This window comes from Mus musculus, chromosome 11 (genome assembly GCF_000001635.26).
Source record: "Mus musculus strain C57BL/6J chromosome 11, GRCm38.p6 C57BL/6J".
In the NCBI taxonomy this organism is placed as follows: domain Eukaryota; kingdom Metazoa; phylum Chordata; class Mammalia; order Rodentia; family Muridae; genus Mus; species Mus musculus.
The window spans coordinates 87243897-87263717 of NC_000077.6; the positions used below are offsets into that span (position 1 = coordinate 87243897).

Genomic DNA, 19821 nt, shown 5'->3' on the forward strand with positions numbered 1-19821 from the left:
ATAAGCCACTTGCCTTTACTACAGAAAAATTCTCCTTTTAAAAATGTGTTATTTCGATATAATGATTTTCTTTGGTTGCTAATAAAATAGCTTTAGAAGCTTCAAGGAAAACTGGTAACTTCTCTTCCTTTACTGCATAGGAACTGGCTGTCCACAAAAGATTTTTATTCTCCCAATTTTGAACCATGTGAACCTATTAAAAATAACATAATGTTCCCAATTTGGAATGACTTGAACTTACTCAAAACAATCAAACAAGTTCTGTTTTTTAGTACAGCCAGCCTCCCTCCGTCCTACGGGCTACAGGTGGGACACCGGTCCTTCCTGGCAGGGCTATGTCACACCAGCTCTCAACAAGAGAGAGCCCTTTACCTCTAGGTTGAAGAGCATGTTAAAGTCAGGAATGCAGACGTGTTTGTCCTCCATTTTCCTTCGCATGTTCTTGATGGCATGAATTGACGTCTCATAATAAATCTGAGGCCTCCTGCGCAGAGGGAAGTCCTTCACCCAACTGCAGCAGATCTCATGTAGTTTGCTGAAGACAGAACGGGCCAATTTCACTGTCTCAATTTCTGTGAAGGAAGCAGAGACCCCAATAAAGAGCCATGTAACGCTGCTCCCCACTCCCCTACCTGGTTGGACAGAAGTAGTTCACTCCAGTCACATCCTCCTTAACTCAAGGAAAAGACACTACCTAGCAGAGAGCCATCAGCTGCCACCAAGATCACCCTCTGTGGCAGAAGAAAGCCTCTGATCAGGCCAGGCTTGTTCACAGCCCTTTGCCCTCTAGCCCAGAGCAGCCTTCACTGTGGACGACTGCTAGGATTATCACATGGCGAGCCAAGCCTTCTAGGCTCAGAAGAGAGACTGAACCGTGAGCAGTGGATGTATATCCAGCCACTCAGAACAGGAAAGGCTTACGAAGACTCCTGGCTCTCCTTCCTGATCTCTTTTATGTCTTCTGTCTGCTATAACGAACTGACAACTTGCAACGAATTCCAGCTCTATCATTTGGAACTGAGTTATATATTTTCCTTGATATATTATCAATTAAACTTTTAGGCAGTAGTTTAGTCAATAGAGTAATTGATAGGTTAAATGTTTATTTGGGGAAGGCAACCTGAATTCTATGTGTACTATTGATTTTTAAATTTTATTATTATTATTATTATTGTTTGGTTTTTAAAAGCAAAGTTTCTCTGTGTAGCTTTGGCTATCCTGGAACTCACTCTGTAGACCATGCTGACCTTGAAATCAGAGATCCACCTCTCCCTGCCTCCAGAGTGCTGGGATTAAAGGCATGTGTGATACCATGACTAGCCTTATTTTTTTGTTTGTTTGCTCATTTGTTTGTTTATTTTCAAGTCAGCCTCTGCCTTAAGTTTTCGACAACCCTTCCCCAGTGCTGGGACTGTAGACACACACCAGCATCACCTGGTTTACGTCCCCTTCACTCTACAGTTGACCCAGTTAACATCTGGCTTCTGAAGCCGACTTGTATCCCTTGGCACATGATCAGTGCATTGAAGAGACCGTATCTAACATCTCTAACCACCTAGTCTTCCGCTCAGTTTGCAGTTACTCAAGTAACCAAAGATTAGGGTTTCAGTACTTTAGATGTTCCTCCTATAATATCTCAGTTTTTAAAAAAAAAGCCTCCTAAAAGTTGCTTTACTAAATCAGACACAGCTTGACAGCCCGAGGAAGTATGTGGCAGACGGGCAATGGTTACAGATGCTTCCTGTAGCCTAGAACAGAAACCCAGAGGAAGAGAGACTGTGTGTTCCTCGGCAGCATGGAACCTGGACTCCCATTTCTTTACTTCCAGTCTCGGGTTAGCCTTGAATCTGTGACTCCATTTCTGTTCTTATGCATAATTCTTACATTAATTTTCCTTCTGTTTTATAGTACTGAGGCTAGAACTCCAGCCCTGTACATCCAGACAAACACCGTGCACATGCTCTATCTCTTTGAGACAGAATTCCTCTATAGAGCCTAGGCTGGCCTCAGATTCAAGCAGGATCCTGCTATAGCCTCCCAAGTGCTGGAGTTAGAGTTCCCCAAGTTATAAATTATCACATCCAACACAAACTGCACCACCCCTTTTCTGAGACAGGGTCTCACTCTGTTCCCAGGCTGGCCTGGTCTGGAATTCCTTCTCCCTCAGCCGACTCAGTACAGGGATTAGAGGTGTGAGCCCCTACATCAACTCAGAACTCTTAACATCTTTATATCCAGAAAGTGTCAAAAGATTTTATTTCTGGTCTCTTTATTACTAATATACAGCAGTCTTCTTTATGTCTTGAACATATTTATGTATTTGCTCATTTGTTTGTTCTGAGACAGTCTCATAGCACAGGCTGCTCCCATCTCACCAGTGCTGTGGTCTGTGGGCATGCACTACCACACCCAGCCGCCCCTTCTCAGTTTTATATAACTGAAAAGCAAGGGTGTATTTGAAAAAGAATGAAGTTCAAAGAACAAATACTCCCTGAGGAGTTATATACATGAACAAGTCCATAAACAGCCAAATATTTTTATTGCTTTAAGCAACTCCAGATGTTTATTCCTCTTAAGTACTAGAGCTCATAGAGACTGCAACAGGAGGTATCCCTACCCCCGTGCAGACTTGACATGACTGTGTCCTCAGTTGACACAAATCACAAAAGAGGCCTACAAAGCATGCAGAAACTCCAAGGAGAACGGGTGGAATACACGACACATTCCCAGATACCCAGCCAATGATATAAACAATTCCATCTTTCTGTGGTTCGTATATCGCGGTCATTATATACACCACCCTGTCCAGTAAGGGAACTAATAAAATTTAAATGTTAAGGACTAGTGAAAGGGCTCAGTGGTTAGGAGCACAGGTTGCTCTTGTAGAGGATTCAAGTTCAGTTCCCAGCAACCACATGGCAGCCTCTGCCTCCTGAGTGCTGCGATTAAAGGCGTTTAACCAGTTCCTGCTAAAGAGAGGTTTTATGTGTCCTTTCAGTGGGACCTCACTGCCTGTGCTGTAAGCCCTTAGCGGTGTATGTGTCCCTCTGTACTGTGTGGGCCAACAGTGTCCCCGTAGAGACCCTAGCTGTGCAGCTCACACCTACTGATTTGTGTGAAATGGCTAAGAGATTGGCAGATGGTTGAGATCTCAACAGCCTGCAGATGATTCTGAGTGATATCCTAGGAAAAATTTCCAACATTGTGATCAATGACATCTATTTTTTTTAAATCAACTTTATTTTACTTTTATTGTCTTGTGGGGTTCAGCTAATTCTCCAGAGCCAGCATTTGGGGCAGCACACAGCCCTGAGACAGTCTCCAGCAGGGGTGCTATAGAACAGTAGTATATAAATAATAGCCACTTGAGATGGAAAAATAAAACAAAATAAGGGGCGTGAGAAAGTGAGAACCATCCAGGCAGCAGCCCACCCACTCACAGCTGTAAACTGCTCGTCAGTCGCTAATGTCACTGTGTCGAGCTGCAGCTGAGTCAGCTGTCACCCCTCTGCAGTTGAGCAGAACTTTTCATTACAAGGGCTTTGCTTTCAGCATCAGCATCAGGGGAAAGACCGTGCCTTGTTAGAAAGGCTCCATTCAGCTTGGCTCTGGGACAATGTGGTTCTAGGTGAATCCGTTATTCTCAGTAAGAACAAGTAGTAACTCCCTCCTTGACAGTTTTCTGTCACAGTCCAGAGAGAGACGGGAAGAGCAGGAATGCCACACAGTCTCTGGGATGGCTTTCTATTTATAACACATGCTCTGTTCCTTATGTACCATGTTGATAGGCAAGTGCTTAGAATAGAACAGAAGGGCTAAGCATGGTAGCGCATGCTGTGATCTCAGCGCTCGGGAGACTACAGCAAGGCAGTGAGTTGAAGGCCAGCCTGAGGCTACAGAGTTAAGACCCTGTCTCAAAGCCAATAAATATCAATGAAATATCACCCTCAAAATTTTGGAGTAGTAAGCTAGGGATGTTACTCTGTTGGTAGAACACATACTTAGCATGTAAGAAACTCCAGGTTCCGCTCCCTGCACCAAACATAGAAGTGTATGGTGGGTTACTCAGGCCCTGATTTTATACAAATAGTTTGCTTAATCATTTTCAAGTATGGTTAAACCCAATATGTAAGCTGGAAGCCAGTGTGGCAGCACATTCCTGTAACTCAGCCTCTTGGGTTGCTGCGTGGGAGGAGCGTGTTTCAGGCCAGCCTGGGCAGTCAGCAAGACCTGTCTCAAAACATTCTGAGCAGTGTGTGAGGAGCATCATGTCCAGGGCCTTGGGCTCAGTTCCATTGACACCAGGGCTGAGTGTGGGAATGACTGCTGAGCCTTAATCCTTATCAACAAAGACACACAATGATCCGTGTAATAAATAAATTACGTTACATATCTGTCAGTGCTGTGTTTTAGTGGATATAAAACTTAACAAGATGGATGAGTCTTGTTCTAAGTTTTAAAAACTGTTGTATGCTTTTATGTGTATTCTTCAGGATGACATCTTAGAAGAGATGGGGTGTATTTGGGGTGGTGCCGCCATGGATAAACAAAATGTTTTACACAGGTTCTTCTTAAACTCGACTTTCCTCATCATTTTCCTTTGTTGTGCTCAAACTGGGTATTTTTAGTTAAGAAAAGGTCTATGCCTGACCCTGTCTAGAATGCCTAGGCTCCAGTGACCTTCCTGCCATGGCCTCCTAAGTAGCTGAGACTGCAGGTACACACTTCTGAGCTCAACTCCATTGTATACACTTGCTCCTTACCAGATAGCAATGTCAATTTCCTGTTTCTAGTACTTCCCATGTACCATTATATTTAATTTTATAAAAATAGTTTATTTTCAAATATGTGTGCGTGTGCTTAGATTTTTTTCTTTCCTCTTTTTATTAATTTTTAAGAAAAAAATTCCTTACTACTGTCTAGACACTAGAAAGTATATGTAGTTGGGTTTAATATGCTATAGATATTTTCTGTAGCTATCTGTCCATGAGAAAATTTTAGTATGTTTAAACAAATAATGGAGAAAGGTGCTCACCCACAGTCCCTTCTGTGCCGTCCGTTTCCTTTGGGATACAGTGAGCAGAAAGGTCACTCTGGAGGACTTCATCTGATGTGGCTCTGGCTAAAGCAGCAGCCAGAAAGGAAGGGCAGTTACTGGAAGAGAAGCACAAGCTATCCTCAGTAAGAACTCGGAAGCGATACTCTAATGTGCCACAATACATGTCATGCTGTGTTATCCCAGATTCTCCCTTACCATCCAGTGTGTTATTTGACGGACCCCCTGCTAGGTGCTGGATAGATATTAGTGAATACCTCAGGGCTAGTCCCTGACCAGATTTACCATCCCACTGGGTAGGCAGGTGGTTAAGCAAGTAAACTAACAGAATGCAACCTGAAAGTCAGATAAACTTTGTAAAGGAAACAATACGGTGACCCCTACAGTGATACCTACCTCGGTTGGGTGGACAGTCATGCCATACCCTTAAACGTGAAAAAGATAGCATTATAGGGACGTGGGAAGGCAGGATGAAATACTTCAGACTAGCATTTGCACAGGCCTTTATGAGAACTGTTTTTGAGTCACAAATTTTTGAGCAAGGAAGTGCCACGGTGAGCTAGAAGCTAAAATATTCCCTTGGTTTGCTGTGCACAGGAAGTTAGAATGTAGCAAGAATGAAAGATGGGCAGTAAAGGACACTGAAAATCCACAGAAGGGGGTAGTGGGAGGGGTGGGACAGGAGTAAGAGCGTGAGAAAGGTAGGCACAAAGGGGAGGGGCGTGAGGAAGAATGTGAGCACTGGGGTTGGGGAGGGAGGTATACTTTGGAGAAAGATGCTGCAGAACTTGGTGACAGTTGGGTTGAGGCGAGTGAACCAGACAGGATTGAGAAGTCCTGGGTTGTCTGAACAGCTATGGGCCGACAGGAGCAGGACAAGAGATTTGAGGACATGGGCTAATGCAGAAAACAAGAGTTCATTTTAGCATGTTAAGGTAGAAATGATGATGAGATATTTTATAAGAGTATAAAATTATTTTGGGGGGTATAAAATTATTAACTGACATTTCAGAGAGACGCTCAGATTTGAAAACTGAGATAGAATTCAGACAGAGAATCTGAGAATCACAAGGTGCTCTTTGAAACTATAGGAATAGCAGTGAACATGGGGAGAACGAGGAGACAAATGCTCTATACTGTAGCATATACATTGCTTTAGATACTATGGAATGTGAGGCAGAGAGTTTGCCTCGGTTTTCAGGTTAGATGCAACTGTAAACAAGGAGCTTTGCTCATGGGATCGCACTGGCACATACAGTGACTCTCTAGCCTGAGCCTGATGCCATCACGGGGTGAGGCTTTGGGAGGCACAAAGCGGGAGAGAAGGAGAAAGAATGTGGCATGTATGGATGCTATGACCTGTGACCAGAAGGCTGTGGCAGGCTTTCTCTGTAGCAGGCTACAGTAGGATTTCGGGTCCCATGTTTTGTTTTTCTTTAACTTAGAGCCTCAGGCCTGCTAGCCAAGTGCTTTCCCATGGAGTTCCAGCCCCAGGTCCCGTGCTATTTTAGAACCTTGTCATTTCACATAAAGTCTGTTGCTTTTTTCTTTACATGTGGTTAGACCTGAGAACTTGCTTTTTAAGGGCAAAGTAGGCTCCCTGGCTACCCTCGCTGTTTGCTTTCTTCCCCTCTCTAGACTGCTTGTTCTTGGAACCCAGCAGCCATACTGTGAGGAAGTCCAAACCAGCCAACCTGGAGAGACGGCATGCACAGGGTCCCACGGATATGAGCTGAGGCCCCTGGCCCCAGCTAACAGCCACCATCAGCTGTCTGACGTGTAAGTGCACAGGGCTTCAGACAACACCAGTCTTCAGCCTGAGGCTCCCAATCCCATGGAACAGAAATGGGAACGTGCTGCTCCAGTCTGAAATCCTGACCAAAAGAAACTATAGTATAATAAATGACTTTATTATGCCACTATGTTTTGTCATAATTTGTTCAACAGCAACACTGTTACTGAAATCCAGTATTTTAAAGCTTGCTAGAAGACAGGAACCTACAGAGATTAGAAAGAGCCAGGCATGGTAACACACACCTTTAATCCCAGCACTCCAGAGGCAGAGAGGCAGGCAGTCTGTGAGTTGGACCAGTCTGGCCTACAAAGTGAGTTCCAGACCATCCAGTATTACACGGTGAGACCCTGTCTGAAACGCACCCCCCCCCAAAACACACACACACACACACACACACAGAGAGAGAGAGACTGAAGAGCTAGAGAAACTCTAAGAGGAGTCAGGGGAGTTAAATGTTTGAAGGAGGAGGCCTGGGTGATTGTAGCATCCCTGCTGAGCAAAGGAGCTGAAGAAAAGGGTAGGGAATCTATTAGCAAGTAAATTGATTGGGGGAGGGAGATGAGTGTTGGTGTTAGGAGGGTGGGCAGTTGGATAATTCAGTGAGAGGGAAAATATCTCAAAAATGATAGGGGAGGGGGTAATCTCCATATATAAAAACACCAATCCAAACGTCATTGCCCAGGGCTGCTGTGGAGTAGAATGCTTGGCTAGTGTGCACAGGCCCTGAGTTGAGTCCCTGCTTCTTCCTCTCTCCCATTAAAAAAGGAAAGACATCGTTCCTCCTTAGAATGGGGAACAAAATACCCATGGAGGGAGTTACAGAGACAAAGTTTGGAGCTGAGACAGAAGGAAGGACCAACCAGAGACTGTCCCACCTGGGGATCCATCCCATAAATGGCCACCAAACCCAAACACTATTGCATATGCCAGCAAGATTTTGCTGAAAGGACCCTGATATAGCTGTCTCTTGTGAGGCTCTGCCAGTGCCTGGCAAATACAGAAGTGGATGCTCACAGTCAGCTATTGGATGGAACACAGGGCCCCCAATGGAGGAACTAGAGAAAGTACCCAAGGAGATGAAGGGGTCTTCAGCCCTATAGGAGGAACAATATGAACTAACCAGTACCCCCCGGAGCTCGTGTCTCTAGCTGCATATGTAGCAGAAGATGGCCTAGTCAGCCATCATTGGGAGGAGAGGCCCTTGGTCTTGTGAAGATTATATGCCCCAGTACAGGGGAATGCCAGGGCCAGGAAGCAGGAGTGGATGGGTTGGGGAGCAGGGGAGGGGGGAGGGTATAGGGGACTTTCAGGATAGCATTTGAAATGTAAATGAAGAAAATATCTAATAATAAAAAAAAGGAAAGACATGACAGCAAGCAGTAGAATGACATCGGACACTGGGCCTACATATTGCTAAGTGGGAATACAGAACGGTACAGCGACTTTGGCGGTGCTCTGAAATTCCACTGTATACACATGATATGGCTCACCAACCTCGTCCTCGGTATATGCCTGAGCAGTGAAGGCACACGGCACACCCAGGCCTGCATGTGCACCACGCACAGAGGATGCAGCAGATGCAGATGTAATCTCCCGTTTAGTACTGAGCTGCTTTCTCTGCATGTGCATCTGTGTGTCACATGGGTGCCTAGGGTCTGCAGAGGCCAGAAGAGGGCACCGATCCCTGGAACTGGAGTTACAGATGGCTGTGAGCCACCATGTAGGTGCTGGGAATTAAACTCAGATGCTCTTACTCTGCTGAGCCATCTCCAGAACCCCTGAGTAGAATATCTTTTAGCCATTAAAGGAACAAAGTGCTTTTACCTGTAATTGTGTAGATGATCTTTGAAAATATGGAGCCGGGCGTGGTGGCGCACACCTTTAATCCCAGCACTCAGGAGTCAGAGGCAGGCGGATTTCTGAGTTTGAGGCCAGCCTGGTCTACAGAGTGAGTTCCAAGACAGCCAGGGCTACACAGAGAAGCCCTGTCTCGAGAAAAAAAAAAAAAAAAAAAAAAGGAAAAAAGAAAATATGGTAGCAGAAGACTGTCCTGAAGATCGCAGATTCCAGAACTCTATTTATATGAAAAGCATGTAACAGGTAAATCTAAAGAAACAGAAGTGGGACTTCAGGGGTGGAATCTAATCTGTACATGGAAATACCAGTCTTGCACAGGATGACGTATGATAGGAAAAGAAGGGGAGAGAGGAGAGGCAAGCACTTAGGATAAGTGCAGATAGGTGCTTCTGCTTGCTATTAGGGAAGTAAGGACAACCCCATCTAACCTGCCGGGCTTTGCTGAAGCCGCTCAAGATGTACATATACATATATACATACACATGCATATACATATACATGATTCAGTATATTTCTATGAACAGGAAGCATAAACCCTGCCTTCCTAGTATAGTTCATATTCGAAAGGTCAGGTGAGACCAAAGACCTGTTTTAGAAACATGAAATCACACTGCTTATGCTCCAGGCCTCTAGAGGGGAAAATAACTTCTGATATTACCTTTCTCATCCCATAGGACCTCTTTATCTTTGTGTTTGTGTGTGTGTTCACGTGTGTCCAGATGCATAGGGGGTGTACATATACATGTCTGCGCAAGTGTATTCTAAAGATGGCTGTCCCCCGCTTTGAGGCAGTTTCTTCCTTGGAATTGGGGTCTATGCTTTGGCCAGACTGGCTGGCTAGTGAACCCTGGGGTGCTCTTGTCTTTGTGGCCCTGAGATTTCAGGCACATGCCAACATACCTGGTTTCCATGTGGACCCTGGGGACTGAACTCAAGTCCTCGTCCCTGCAGACACTGCTCAAGCTCTCATCGGTGCTTTTTAAAATTGCAGGTCTTGAGTTGGGACCTGTCTGTCTGTCTGTCTGTATTAGCAACGTTGGGCATTGACCCTAGGGCCTCTTACATGTTAAGCAAGTGGTCTATCACCTGAACAACCCTTCAGCCCCCTTTCACTAAAAAAAAAAAAATTACAATTACTCATCCATGCATTCATTCATTCATTCATCCATCCATCTAATCAGTGTGTGTGTCAGAGAGGGGGCATTCAGGTGCCATGGCTTGCCGAGGACCAAGGACAATCTGCAAGAGTTGATTCTCTTTCACCGTGTGGATTCCGAGAACAGAATCTAGGTTGTTAAGCTTGGTTGCAAGCACCTTTAACCCCTAGGCCAGTGGTTCTCAACTTTTTTGGGTCATGACCTCTTTGGGAGTCACACATCAGGTATTGCATTCCGATTCATAGCAGTAGCAAAATCACAGTTGTGAAGTAGCAGCAAAATAATTTTATGGTTGGGAGTCACCACGACATGCGGGACTGGATTAAAGGCTCGCAGCGTTAGAAAGGTTGAGATTCACTGGTCCAGGCCATTTTGCTGACCTTAATTTTTATTTTGAGATGAGGTCTCACTACGTTGCCCAAACAGGCCTCAAATGAAAGCTGTCTGAGCAGCTGGGATTTCAGGCTTGCACCACCACACCTGGTTGGTTTCTGTTCTCCTTTTCTTGGCTTGTAGTTCTGAGGCATGGCCTACGGCTGTATACATGGTAGACAAGCACTACAGTTGAGCTAAACATTCCAGGTATGGGGGAGGGTCACTTTGCATAGCTCTTGCTCCTTAACTGATGTAAGAGGAAGTAATGGGCCCTCTCCAAGGTCCTGATGATGAATAACTAGCATTGCCTCGTCTCCTGCTGTCGAGGTTACCGGCCTTTTCTTGATGAGTTGGGGTTTCTGGTACTGATGTGGCTTGTCTTCACATCTCTCTTGCTTTCACTCTGATCTAGTCAGTTCTTTTGTTTTGTTTTAAAGCTGCATTTTAAAAGGATCCGAGAATTTCACAGTGATCTAGCTCCCTAGAGTCCCACAAGAAAATGATACCGTTTGTGTAATTAAACTATCAGTCTAGGCTCATCAAAGGTAAGACTATGACGACTTGAGAGAACAAGACACACACCATTAATCTCATTAATGTGTCATTTGTGGTACATTTTTAGTTACAGTTAATGTACTTTTTAAACTTTTTGTCAGACAGAATGAAAATATTTTCAGTGAAGTAGGGAGGGAAGATTAGCTCAGTAAAGTAAGATCTGAAACATCAGCCTGCCGGTGTTCTCTGCACATCAGGACATGGAGACACATGCATGAATCATTTCTTATGGTTTTGATGGAATTGAAAGAAATTGTTTCTGAGAATCACACGTCTGTTTAAAGCATAGGCACAGCAGAGAATGCCTGACACGCCTCAGATACAAACTTGTCATTTAAGGGACTTACCAAGAGTGACTAACAAACAATACAAACTGCCTTCCTTCATACTTTGCCTTAAGATGCTAAGATGGTGTTGCAGTTTGGCAAAGGTAGTAAGCAGAGCGATAGTGAAAAATAGCCTCTGCTGAGGCATGGGGAGACCCAGACCGAGAACGCTGTTGTCTGGGCTGGAGAGGTGGGTCAGCACGTAAGAGCACTGGCTGCTCTTCAGAGGACCTGGGTCTGAGTCCCAGCACCCATAGGCAGCTAGCAACTATCTGTAACCCCAGTTCCATGGACTCTTCTGCCCTCTGTAGGCATCGGGCATGCTCATAGTGATCAAACACCTACACACATTAATAAGTAAATAGATACATGGGATCAGATGCTGCTACACTGGAAACCCTGCTGTCACTTGGTGTGACTTGACTTTGGCAGTGCTGGCCTTTGGGTTGTTTGGATCTTCTAAAATCAAATTAATCTTGTTAGGGTCCTCAAAAAGTAAAAAACCCAAAACCTACAGCTTTACTATATATGTATGTGTATATATATATATATATATATATATATATATATATATCAAGTATAACTATGAGACAGCCTTTGAAATACTTTCCATTCTTGCTTCCAAGCAGTTTAGAGCCCATGTGTAAAAGGAAATGTTTTCTACACAGCAGTTAACTTTGATCTCAAACAGCAAAGCACAGATTTTATATATTCATAGGTAGAAATAGTCTTTGTCTATTTTGTTTCTAAGTCACATATTGTGTGCACATAGGCATTTCTTGAACAACACTAAGAAATCATTAGAGATCCACTTATGTTTACTCACAAGAAGTAAAAATCCTACTTTACTAAAGATACTTATGTTAATGAATATATGAATATATACTTGAACTTTTATATATTTTTAGTTTTTCAGTTTTATACATTATGCCAGAGGCTTAGCTCTGTTGACATCGGAATCTGAGCTCTGTAAATAAAACAAACACAGTGTTTGCTTTAAAGTAAATATTTTTCAAATACATGCAGCCTCCCGAAAGCTGTGGCTCACAAACGCCATGACCGTCCTGGTGTGCCCACGTTACCTAGTGGCAGTGACTTCCGCTTCCAAGGATTTATTTGGAGCAGTAAATGTTGCTGCTTTAGTTTTCCTTCCAAAAGTAGGACCAAGAGTGTTACTCACTGGTAGACTACATGCTCAGACCACATAAGGGCTGGGTCCACACCACCTCAAAAAAAGAAAGAAACCCACCAGTCCCTAGACATGTCTGGGGACTTCCTTCCTTCCTTCCTTCCTCCCTCCCTCCGCACCCCCCTTTTCTTTCTATCTATCTATCTATCTATCTATCTATCTATCTATCTATCTATCTATCTATTTATTTATTATACTTAAGTACATTGTAGCTGTCTTCAGACACCAGAAGAGGGCATCAGATCTCATTATGGATGGTTGTGAGCCACCATGTGGTTGCTGGGATTTTAACTCAGGACCTTTGGAAGAGCAGCCAATGCTCTTAACTGCTGAGCCATCTTTCCAGCACCCCCCCCACCCCTCTTTTTTTAAAGACAGGGTCTTTTGGGGGGGGGGGGTTGGTTGGTTTTTCTTTGTTTGTTTTGTTTTTGTTTTTTTGTTTTTTTCGAGACAGGGTTTCTCTGTGTAGCCCTGGCTGTCCTGGAACTCACTCTGTAGACCAGGCTGGCCTCGAACTCAGAAATCCGCCTGCCTCTGCCTCCCAAGTGCTGGGATTAAAGGTGTGCATCACCACTGCCCAGCAAAACAGGGTCTTATTATATAACTTGTGCTGACCTGGATCTCACTATGTGGATCAGGCTGGCCTAGAACTCATATAGTTCTACCTGCCTCTGCCTGCCGAGTGCTGGGATTAAAGGCAGTGCAATCACAAACAATGTGGTTTAGAAAAAAAATTATAAAATTCAACCACATCCTAATGACCTTCAGTGGTTAAGCCCTTTTCAATTTTATACATATTTACTTTGCAGTATCTGAGGCAGACATACTAGATTGTCATGGGAACTATCCAGCTAACATTAGAGTCAAGGCTGAGGTGAGCTTGACAGTAGAACACATGCATATTGTATACAAGGCCCTCAGTTAGCTCCTCTACTCGGGATGGAGGGAAGGAGCTTGGTAGAGCAAACGTTTAGTTCTGAGCATGTTCATGTCTTGAGACCTCTAGATATGAGGATATGGTAGATATTTCATACACCCAGAAATCACTTTAAAATGTAAAAATTGATTTCTCTATGTTGCTAAGAAAATTTTAAAAAAAACAACAAAAACAAAAGCAGAGATGGAGGTGGGCGTATAGCATTTGTGTAGCATGCACAAGGCTGGTGCTGGATTTGAGAGTGAGGATGAACAAGGATGGACAACTGAACTCAGGCTCAGTGAGGACTCTGGAGGCCACACCCATGCAGCTGTCCATGGAGAGCTGAGGAAGCTCCACCAGCCTGTTCCTGGAAAGCTGCTGGACAGAGAGCAGGAGCTAGGAAGGCCCGCTCTAGAGGGGGCCTCAGGATACCCCAAACCCCAGGCTGCCCTGCCGCCTTCTCCACTGGAAAAGTAAGAAAATGGGAAAGCTACAAACCCTCCGGGGCTAAAATGCCACCTCTGTCACTCTGTCCCGAGGAAGTGTTGGCTTTTGTCTCAAAGAGGGTCAGAGGCAGCTTAAGAAGTAACAACGCACTGGGCGCACTGGCACATAACTGTACTCAAAGTTATGGGAGGCAGACAGTTGGGTCCCTGGAGTCTACACACACATTTAAGACTGAGTGACAAGATCCAAACCCAGAATATTATTTCTATAAGGATATTCTGTTTTATATATTAGAAATATTCTTTTTTGTAAAGAATTATTTATTTTATGTATATGAATACACTGTAGCTATCTTCAGACACACCAGAAGAGAACATCAGATCCCATTATAGATGGTTGTGAGCCACCATGTGGTTGCTGGGAATTGAACTCAGGACCTGTGGAAGAGCAGTCAGTGCTTTTAACCGCTGAGCCATCTCTCCAGCCCCCCTTTAGGAATCTTCTTAAAAGTTGGGTGTGCCTGGTACATACATATCTTTGATCCCAGCATTTGGCAGCAGAGGCAAGTGGATCTCTCTGAGTTTCAGGCTAGCCTGGTCTACTTAGTGAGTTCCAGGCTAGCCAAGACTATATAGGGAGAGCCTGTCTCTTCCTATCACCAGTCTTGGCAGTGCATCCATTAGTTAAGAAAGAGTTCTTTGGGCTTTGTTTAGCCACCTCTGCCGTAACCTTCACATAGACCCACACTGTGACTAAGTACTGTGGAGCTCTATATTTTGTCTTGTTATCTCTTATTGTTTTGGTTTTGAGACAGGGTGTCTCTACATAACCTTCACTGTTGTGAAATTCACAATGTAGAGCAGGCTGGCCTTGAACTCACAAGAGATCCTGCTGCTTCTGCCTTCTCAGCGCTTAATGGTTTAAAGGCACCACACCAATGAGAGCTTTATATTTTCAACAATAGCCCACCCTCCTCCCTCTTACAAATGTTTCCAAGGGTTTATTACTGTGTGTCCACCTAGTCTAGGCTGGTATAGGTCAGTGGAACAGGCAGTGGGGCCCAGTAAAGGAGACTGGCTGGCTCCGTGAGCGCTGGATGCTCCTGGTATAAATAGATTAACACACCACACAAACAGTAAATTTGCTTCATTTTGAGACACCAAGGGTGGACCTCTTGACTCCATCACTTGTTCGCATTGTGTGTATCAGGACAGTGTACATTTTAAACATTTTAAGGCTGCAAACTGAATAAACCAAGCCAGGAAGCACTCTGATTACAATGCCAAACCTACACAAATCACCAAAGACATTATTAGAGAAATTAGAGGTTTAAAAGTACATGCTTCCTGACACGGCAGTGTGGGCGTCCGCACAGCGCAGCACCCACAGCTGTGTTCAGCAGGCTAAGGTAATAGACGTTCTGGAAGTTGGGACATTTCCATCAGTTCCATCTGAGAGACTCTCCACTGAGCAGCCGTTAGCCCACAGGCTCATGACAGCCCCGTCGTCTCCTCAGCATGCATCAGCCGGGGTGATGGCGAGAAACACTGATTCCTGACCACCCCATCTCCATTAATCACAAGGATTTTAAGTCTAAAATAGCACATTTGACGAACCCTAAAGAAGGCAAATCCTCTAGCTCACACACGGTATTCTTTTTCTTCATGGACTGCATGAAGTTGATGGGCTGGGCTTCTTCCTCCTGAGGCTGCTCTTTGTCTGGCAAGCTCTAGGAATGCCACCTGGAGTCAGATGGTGATGCCCACACAGCACAGGTTCTTTCCGTCCCTTGTAGGGATCTAAATAATGCCTTCCTGGTGCCTCACTCCTGCGGCTCTGGGCTTGGGGTTCTCACACACAAGTCTCCTGCTGCGCCCATCCGTTTAATCTCAACATCTATTTTTGCTCACACCAACCAGGTTGACATTCAAGGAAAACCTACAGACTCCCGAGTTTTCTGTGAGTACCAATTAGCTGGTGCAAGGTCACCTGAGACTAAACTGACAATAGTACTTGATAACAGAATAAAGGTGGCCTAGCGAGAAACCATGTCACCTTTCTCCCCAAAACAGGCTCAACAGATCAGCCCTTGCCAGTGTGTCCCCATCTGATCTTCCTCATGCTGGATCCTGTGTGCTCAGGGCTGCTTCCCTCAGGAAAAGACTATGATGCACTTTCTTTCCCGGGCGACACCTTTGGTCCCCACCCCTTTCCTCTTTGGAAAGAGATGCCCCTTGCCTGTGGCTGGTCTACATGTGCTCAGGAACAGCTCCTGGTCAACAGGAGCTCTTTGTGTCCTCACGTAGACTGGGTGTTTCCTTAAGTTTTGTATCAGTCTGTAGAGACGGAGTGTGGCGGTCAGAGGAAATGAGGACAGTTCCGGGGTTGGTTTATGTGCAGCCGTGAAGATAAGGAGTTGGGGAAGAAAGCACATCCGAAAGGAGCTTGAGTAGAGTCGCTCCAGTGCGCTTCCATGCCACCAACTAAAGTGTGTGAGCCGTTTGTTTCCAAGCCTCCGTGAGCCTGAAACCTTTGCCACTGCATGCACTTTGGATGGGATTTAGAGAATGGGTGGGACATAAATCCAAAACAGCTGAGTGACTTTGAGTTACTATCAAGTCAAGTACTTAGGGTCCCCTTTCCTTCCTGCTCTCTGAATTCTGCACACAGCCCAGGAAGGCTGTAGTCAGGCAACGTCTGTAACAGACGACAGCGTCCTTCTCTCTAGCTTGGACAGAGAGATTGTGTGCAATCTCCAGAATTTAAATAGCTCTGAGGAGAGACAGCTGTGCTATCTTCCTAATTTATTTTAGCAGTATAGTTTACATAGAAGTCCTGTTCTTTCAGACACCTGATTTCTAAGTCACACCCCCCCAGGGCATTCCCAGAGCAGAGGTCTGAGGACGAACCTCAGCCATTGACAATAAGTGCAGCTTACCCTGGGGTTGGTTAGTTTGTTTCTTTTTGATTTGGGGGTTTTGGTGGGAGGAAGTGAGACAGGGCCTCTCTCCATAGCCCTGGCTGTCCTGGAACTCATCATGTAGACCAGGCTAGCCTCTGTCTCACAGAGACCTTCCTGCCTCTGCCTTCAGAGTGCTGGAATTAAAGGTGTGCCACCATGCCTGGCAAATTTATCCCATTTCTTAAAAGCTACCTCCCAAAGCTAGAGGAATTTTGGGTGATGAGTTGGTATCAAGCTACCTTCCCACTGACATAAATCAAATGAACCCTGACTGACTCAGTATACCCACCTTACCCATCATATACATTAGAGTGACTTACTGATGTTAATGCGCTTCCCTCTGCATACCTCAGCGTGCTTGTCATGAACTAGAATTCAGCATTTGTTAACAGACTTTACTACAATCTATATATCATAGATTAACTTTAAAGGTTAACTTTCAAAAAGGAAAAAAAAATGAGGGGTTGGGAATATAGCTCTTGTGCCTAACATGCATAAGACACAGCATTTGGGGGGGCTGAAACAATAAATGAGTATATACTACATACATAATAAACAGTTTCTTCCCAACTTCAAACCATCCTGGAGCTGAGGCCACAGCTCAGTACAGAGCAGTTGCCTAGCATACGTAAGGTTCCAGCATCACTCCCAGGCAAAGCAAAGCAAACACCACACACTTGCAGTGGTAAAACATAAATGCTCCCTGGGGGCTGAGGAGAAAGCTCGGTGTTGCCAACGTGTTTGCTTGGCAAGCATGAAGACCCGAGTTTGGGCCCCATCCTCCATGTACAAAGCTGGGTGCAGCAACACCTGTCTGCAGCACACACCTGTGATCCCATCCCCCGCCCCCAGCGAGGCTCAGCGGTCAGCCAATTTGGCTCTGTTGGTGAGCTCCAAGCCAATGAGAGACCCTGCCTGGAAAGAGGTGAATGGTGGTCCTGAGGCTGTCATCCGAGCTAATATGTAACGCGTGCGCCCAAATATACGCGCACACACACACACACATGCACGCACGCACACACTACACATTGTGGTGTGGGGGTGTGTGTGCTTCTGCTTCTATGCCAAAGAATAACTGGAATAATAATAAGTGTCAGGGTTGCCCTGGACTACTCCTTCAGCCTTCTGAGCACTCATGGCTTTGTCCTTATGTACAGGACATGGCATACACTGTATCTGTACAGATGGTTGTGAGCCTTCATGTGGTTGTTGGGAATTGAATTTAGGACCTCTGCTCACTCTGCTCACTCCAGTCAACTCCATTGGCCCCACTCACTCCAGTTGGCCGCTTACTCTGGCCCAAAGATTTATTTATTATTATAAATAAGTACACAGTAGCTGTCTTCAGACGCACCAGAAGAGGGCGTCAAATCTCATTACAGATGGTTGTGAGCCACCATGTGGTTGGTATTTGAACTCAGGACCTTCGGAAGAACAGTCAGTGTTCTTATCTGCTGAGGAGCCATCTCTCCAGCCCAAATTTGGTATTTCTAAGTAGGCAGAAAAATACCCATCAATAGTTGGTGGTATTTGCAATACTGCCTTGATAATCAATACCTTAATAATCTGGAGCTGAAAGCAAAAATACTTATCTGTAGGTCAAAAATGGATTCTAAAACGAGGGAAAATCGAGAGCACCAGGACAAGCTGGTTCATGTGGCCGAATAGGGAAAAATACAACCCAGACAAGAGACATGCAAAGGCAGTGTGTGGACAGATGTCATAGAACTGAAACCTGAATATTACATGAACTATTGACTTCTCAGAATTTCTGGATATGAAGTCTCTAGAGAATCTGAAACTGGCACAGCCAGTATGTGTGTACAAAGGTGCTACCTTAAAAAAAATCTAACGTATTTATTTATGTGTATGTGTGTTGCAGTGTGTGTGTCATGTGTGTGTCTGTGCCTGAGGAGGCCAGACAAAGGTGTGGGAACCCCTGAATGTCTGTGAGTTCCCCACACAGGTGCTGGGAACTCGTCCTCCTAAAGATCAGGAAGTGCTGGACTACTGAGCCATCTCTTAGCCCCAAAGATATTCTTTGCTTGTGTTTTTTGATTTTTGAGACAGGGTCTAACTATGAAGCCCCAGCTTGCCTGTAACTTACTATGTAGACCATGCTGGCCCCGGGCTCATACAGATGCTCCCTGCCTCTGCTTCTCCCTCTCTCCGCCTCTCTGCCTCTCTCTGCTTCTCCCTCTCTCTGCCTCTCTCTGCTTCTCCCTCTCTCTGCCTCTCTGCCTCTCTGCCCCTCTGCCTCTCTGCCTCTCTGCCCTCTCCCTCTCTGCCTCTCTGCCCCTCTGCCCCTCTCCCTCTCTGCCTCTCTGCCCCTCTGCCTCTCTGCCTCTCTGCCCCTCTGCCCCTCTGCCTCTCTCTCTGCCTCTCTGCCTCTCTGCCCCTCTGCCCCTCTGCCCCTCTGCCTCTCTGCCTCTCTGCCTCTCTCCCTCTCTGCCTCTCTCCTTCTCTCCCTCTCTGCCTCTCTCCTTCTCTGCCTCTCTGCCTCTCTGCCTCTCTGCCTTTGCCTCTGCCTCTCTGCCTCTCTGCCTTTGCCTCTGCCTCTCTGCCTTTGCCTCTGCCTCCCAAATGCTGGGATTATAGGCATGTGCCACTACCACCAGGCCCCAAAGATATTCCTTTTTTTTTTTCCATTTTTTATTAGGTATTTCGCTCATTTACATTTGCAATGCTATACCAAAAGTCCCCCATAGCCACCCACCCCCTCTCCCCTACCCACCCACCCCAAAGATATTCCTAACATGACCTTTCCACAAAAGATGGCATTAAATTTTTTATACAAGCATAGACTATTCTTTCTACAAAATTATATTCATGGGAAATCATGAGAATGATCCTAAAACAACTTTAGGAAATTCAATTTTATTTTCCTTAGTACAGTAAGTATTAGCTTACAAATACAAACTTGGGCCCCTAATATCTTAAATAAGTGTGAATATTATTAATATGTAATGAGTTATCTCCAGAGTTTAAATGTTGGTGCCCTAACCCACAGGACTTCCAAATGTGACTCTCCTTGAAACTGGGTCATTAAAAGTGTAGCAGCGCAATGAAGTCACTCCTGTGCTTCTGGGTCTTCTCTTGTTAGCCCGTAGCTTCTCCCTGTCTTCCCACTGACACTGTCCTATGTGTCTGCACTCAGATTTCCTCCCCGACTCTGACTCTGCG

General features: G+C 45.2%; 2 protein-coding genes across 4 annotated transcripts in view; one reads left to right on the forward strand and one right to left on the reverse strand.

Annotated features, from left to right (window-relative positions):
• Positions 1–6978, forward strand: part of Trim37 (tripartite motif-containing 37) — a 124085-nt gene extending 117107 nt beyond the window's left edge. For 2 of the 3 annotated variants that reach the window (XM_011249212.3, XM_011249210.2), the window contains one exon: positions 6695–6978. Coding sequence is in view for 2 of the 3 variants with exons in the window: in XM_011249210.2 (XP_011247512.1) it covers positions 6695–6839 (145 nt within the window). In the remaining variant the exon portion in view is untranslated. The remainder of the gene's footprint in view (positions 1–6694) is intronic. The other variant, NM_001363025.1, reaches the window with a different exon arrangement.
• Positions 1–19821, reverse strand: part of Ppm1e (protein phosphatase 1E (PP2C domain containing)) — a 132089-nt gene that overhangs the window by 16991 nt on the left and 95277 nt on the right. The window contains exons 2-3 of the mRNA NM_177167.4: positions 5036–5154; positions 373–572 (exon numbers count right to left, since the gene is read on the reverse strand). Of these exons, the coding sequence (NP_796141.2) occupies positions 373–572; positions 5036–5154 (319 nt within the window). The remainder of the gene's footprint in view (positions 1–372; positions 573–5035; positions 5155–19821) is intronic.